The sequence below is a fragment of the Zingiber officinale genome, chromosome 2B (genome assembly GCF_018446385.1).
Source record: "Zingiber officinale cultivar Zhangliang chromosome 2B, Zo_v1.1, whole genome shotgun sequence".
NCBI classification, from domain to species: domain Eukaryota; kingdom Viridiplantae; phylum Streptophyta; class Magnoliopsida; order Zingiberales; family Zingiberaceae; genus Zingiber; species Zingiber officinale.
Genome location: NC_055989.1, coordinates 63,641,334 through 63,646,474, shown reverse-complemented (window position 1 = coordinate 63,646,474; position 5,141 = coordinate 63,641,334). Strand labels below are relative to the sequence as shown.

Below are 5,141 nucleotides of genomic sequence, written 5' to 3'. Positions count from 1 at the left end.
TTGAAATACAAAAAACTACTAGTAGTAATTTAAAACTTACAAAAGCACAACTTTTATTAAAATAACGGACAAAATGTTCACAAGGATCCTCAAGTTCCACACAGGAATTTGAGAATTATTTTATGATTTTTTTTTATTTTAATGAAGCAGATAGCGAAAATTTCGATATCTTAAAGTGGTAGTCACAGAAGGCTCAAAGTTTTCCCATTTTCTCCGTGATCGTCAAAGAAATTTTAGCTTGTCCAATGTCAACTGTTGCTGTGGAGTAGACGTTCAGTGTCGGCGGCAACATATTAGATGAACGACGATCAACTTTGTCTCCTGACTCATTAGAAGCCCAAGCATGCATTACTGGACGATTGGACCAGAGCGGAGAAAAGAATCCAAGGAATGCAATTTGCAGATGACGAAGTTGAAGATTTTGATACTGAAGAAATGAATACGACAGGAACGGGAAATGGAAGTGAGTGAAAATGTAAAAGAATAAAAATGTAAAAGAACTACGTGAGCTTTGATTTTCCTAAGGGGATACGTAGACAACTTAAATAAGTGCAAGTCCTTTTTCCAATATATTTTAATTTGTAATTTGTAATTTGTAATTTGTAATGCTTAATTTTAAATTTTTAATTTTTAATTTTTAATTTTTTTAACATAATAATCTTGAACTGTGACGAACCGTGAACCGGCAGTTTCAAATCGTGAATCATAACTATCTTGGGCGGTTAAGGTTAAGGGTCGACATATTTGGAACCGTCAAACTGATGATTCTGAATTGTCGAACCTTCGATTTTGAATCGTGGTCAGGTCCTGTCATTTACAACGGTACATATAACTATCGTTGTTGTCATTGACAACGATACCTATGACCGTCATTTTTACCATTAACGACGATATTTTAATCCATCATTACTATCATTAACGACGGAAGTGCATACCGTTATTAAGAGCTACTAACAATAATATTTTATTTCCCGTCGTTAATCAATTCCGGGCTAATACTTTTAGCCACAACTTCTATAATATTTAATTTCATCGTTAATGAATTTTAATGATAAGAATTGCTCCTTTAATGACAAAAAAATCCCATCGTTAAAGGGTTTTTTTTATTAGTGTTCATTTAACAATGTTTATTTTTAAAAAAAAATCATTTAACTATTCATTCAATAACTGTGGGATAGTTTTTTAAATTTCGCCCCCATAAATAAATAAAATGCGCTTTTAAATATTTTGATAAAATATATATTATTAATAAATAAAATAAATAAATAAATAAATAAATAAATAATATATCTTCCAATTGTCAATGTCCTCTGTTCTATATGAAGGGAGCTTTTCCTTCGGCAAAGAGAGCATCAAGCTGCTCTCTCTTCTATATAAGGTGAAAATGAATAAAATACACCATCAATTGCCTTTTATTCAAGAAAGCAAATCTCTTCCTTCCTAATCAACCATTCTAATTAAACTCTTAATAATTATTTAATTTGTTAATTATATCATAAATAAATAAAATATTTTTTTAATATATATATATATATATATATATATATATATATATATATATATATATATATATATATATATATATATATCGATTAAATATATATTATTAATAAATAAATAAATAATTTTTTTCCCAGAAAATAAAGTTTTAAGGCGGCAACCTCCACAGTGCTCCCTATCCTCTCTTGTATATAAAGGAGGCCTTTCCATGGCCAAACAGAGCATCAAGCTTCTCTCTTCTCTTCTCTTCTCTTCTCATTCTGCTCATGGCTTCCCCCGTCGCCATTGCCCTCTTCCTCCTCTTTTCCTCCGCCTTCGCTGTCGTCTCCTCCGTTCCTTGTCAGGACGTCCTGACCCTCTCCAAGCAAGGCGGGGCCGTCCCCGTCCGCAGCGACGAGGAGGTGAGAATGCTCTACCTGGAGTGGAGGGCTAAGAATCACCCCGCCGAAAACTACCTAGATCTGAACGAATACCGGCTCGAGGTCTTCAAGGAGAACCTTCAGTTCGTGGACGAGCACAATGCAGCGGCCGACCGCGGGGAGCAATCCTTTCGCCTCGGGATGAACCGGTTCGCTGACCTCACCAACGAGGAGTACAGGGCTAGGTTCCTCGGGAACTTCTCCCAGATGAGATCCACCTCCAGAAAGATCAGCAGCAGGTACCTGCTGAGAGAAGGGGACAATCTGCTCGATTCTATAGATTGGAGGAAGAACGGCGCCGTCGTCCAAGTAAAGAATCAGGCTCAATGTGGTCAGTGATAGTTCCACCTCTTCTTTATCCCCCACTTTGTGCATGGGAATTTTGTTAGATTTATAAATTCATCTACTGCTAGTATCGAAATCTAAATATCCAGATCCATGAACTCACCTAACTGAATGAAGATTTGATCTATTTGATCTTGATCAATTAAATGAACATAAACAAACACTTATAACCAAGCTTGCTCACAAGCCCTTGATGAGATGTAAAGTACTTTGTTTCAATGATCTCAACAGGTATGCTAATTATACCCTCGATGATATTTGTAGGAAGTTGTTGGGCGTTCTCTGCAGTTGCTGCCATCGAAGGTATCAACCAAATCGTCACCGGTAATCTGATTTCACTGTCAGAACAAGAATTAGTGGACTGCGATGCCGGCAACCGTGCCTGCAATGGTGGACTCATGGACGCTGCATTCAGGTTCATCATCAACAATGGTGGCATCAACAGCGAGGAGAACTACCCATACATAGGCCAAAAGGGGACTTGCAATACCAACAAGGTAATCTATTGACTAACCATTTGCAACCAGAGATACTTTATGTTTAGATTGTCGATGGCTTTATAAATTTTGTTGGGCGCTTGCCTTTCTCATGCATGCAGAAAAATGTCCATGTTGCGTCAATCGATCGGTATGAAAATGTTCCTCGCAACAACGAGAAGTCTCTCCAAAAAGCCGTGGCAAACCAACCAGTTAGTGTTGCTATCGAGTCCGCTGGAAGAGCTTTCCAACTTTATCGTTCGGTAAGATTCATCCAGAAGATTAACTTTTGGTAACTGCATCGGTCTGAATCATCCAATCCAGCGTTTTCCTCACAAAAGCTTGTTTGTGTATCTCATCATCCTTAATGAGTATTTGCACATATTCGTTCATTTTGTGAATCTTTAGGTGGCCCGATTGAATTGGTTTTATAGAACACATCTCTTGCAAATTAAACCACTTTGATGTTTTATATCATTGCCAAAGACAACCGTTTTACTAAGCCGTGAAGTGTTTTCCTCCTTAACTTTAGTTTGTGGTTTTATAAGTGCTCCATACAATTAGTTTCTCTGCTTATATGCTTTCGTAATTAATATAATTTTTACAGGGAATATTCACTGGAACCTGTGGAACTGCATTAGATCATGGTGTTACTATAGTAGGTTATGGTATTGAAAATAGCAAGGACTACTGGATCGTAAAAAACTCATGGGGTAAGAACTGGGGAGAATCTGGCTATATACGAATGGAACGGAACATTGCAGACTCTGCTGGCAAATGTGGTATTGCAAAGTTGGCTACTTACCCAGTAAAATTAGAAAGGACCAATTTGTGCAACTCTACTTTTATAATATAAACTGTGACTCGCTATAATATGTATTATCAAATAAGATCTTGTATGTCTATTCCGTGAGCTCTGAGATCATGTACTAGTTAGATCTTGGATATATTTGGTCAAATGATAATAATATTACATCCGTTGTGATGTAAATTTGTGTGAATTGAATGTGGTTAGTCAAGTACCAACTTTGCATTATATGGCAGCCATTGTTCCTCACCATACACTGTACTTTTGTTCCTTTAATGATTTATTCGACACATCATAATGTAAGGTAAGCTATTCATAAGCTCCTTGTAATGTAAAAGGAAAAATAAAAAACCCACCCTTTTGGTATACAATATTAAAAGTCCATTCTAACTTAATCTAAACTAGTACAAATCACTTTAATTATAATATCAACTTGGTAGAAAAATTCCATAAGATAGTCTCAAAAAATTGAGAAAGAGGGGCAAACAAATTGTGGAATTGGCATTAATCTTTTGAGTACCAACATACACGCTCCTGGTGGGCTTTGGGTCCATGAAGTTGACTACCAAAAGACATAACCAAGCATGAAACAAAGAAAATATTTTACGGCAATTTGGGGCATACTTAAAATTTACAACGTCCAAAAGATACACCTAAGTTTTATCTTTTCCAAAAGACACACCTCATTTCCATTTTACCCCTCTAGCCAAAACTGACTCATTACCTTATGTGTCTATGCCTCTTCTTCTTCTGTGCCTTCCCTCGTCAAGCCTCTTATCGATTGCAAAAACTACAACACTTGCTCTGGCAACACCACATGTTGCTGCATCTACGTGCCTACCCTCATCGAGCCTCTTCCGTGCCTTCCCTCATTTAATTAGCTATTGCTTGTCTCAAGCCTTATGCTATTAGTTGATTGAAATGGCTATGCGTTTAGATCATTGATCCTGCTTTGAAACACATCGATGGAAGAGCCACAAGAAGTGGTGTTGACGACTAAGTCACCGTGCACCGAGGGAAGGTGGGATTGCTAGAGAAGCCTGCGGAGCTGAAGGAGAGTCACCGGGCGTTACTTCAATCACTGCTGGCTACTTAAGGAGCATGTTAACAATAAAAGAGTGAGGGAGGGGTTAGAATGGAAGCCGAGAAGTACCCCAACTCATATTGTCACGCTCCACAGAAATAATTATTTTTCAAAAGTAATTATTGACATAAAGTGGGTTTTTCGAAATAAATTTGATGATAAAGGAGTGGTTGTGAGAAACAAAGTAAGATTGGTTGCTAGATACTTTAATCATGTAGAAGAATTATATTATGATGAAACATATGCACTCATAGCTCGATTGGAATCCATTAGGATAATATTAGCATTCACTGCTCACAACGGATTTAAATTATATCAAATGGATATAAAATCAGTAATTTTAAATAGTTTTATTAAGGAAGAAGTCTATATTGAACAACCATCAGTATTTGAAAATTTAGATTTTTCAAACCACGTGTATAAGTTTAAAAAGGCCTTGTATAAGTTAAAACAAGCATCTCGTGCTTAGTATGAACGATTGTCAATATTCTTAGTATCTAAAGACTTTC

The 5,141-nt window shown here is 36.5% G+C and overlaps 1 protein-coding gene across 1 annotated transcript; it reads left to right on the top strand.

Annotated features, from left to right (window-relative positions):
• Window positions 1–1,733: 1,733 nt before the first annotated feature.
• On the top strand, window positions 1,734–4,429 carry LOC122048303 (zingipain-2-like). The gene is made up of 5 exons (XM_042609891.1): window positions 1,734–2,250; window positions 2,529–2,761; window positions 2,863–3,003; window positions 3,348–3,585; window positions 4,287–4,429. The coding sequence occupies exons 1-5, from the start codon at window positions 1,767–1,769 to the stop codon at window positions 4,427–4,429; spliced, it is 1,239 nt and encodes a 412-aa protein (XP_042465825.1). The 5' UTR covers window positions 1,734–1,766.
• Window positions 4,430–5,141: the final 712 nt, after the last annotated feature.

Coding starts and splice junctions, on each gene's coding strand:
- LOC122048303 (XM_042609891.1), top strand. CDS start 1,767: ATGGCTTCCCCCGTCGCCATTGCCCTCTTCCTCCTCTTTTCCTCCGCC. Junction 2,251..2,528: donor AAAGAATCAGGCTCAATGTG/GTCAGTGATAGT, acceptor TGATATTTGTAG/GAAGTTGTTGGGCGTTCTCT. Junction 3,586..4,286: donor CAATTTGTGCAACTCTACTT/TTATAATATAAA, acceptor TATGTGTCTATG/CCTCTTCTTCTTCTGTGCCT.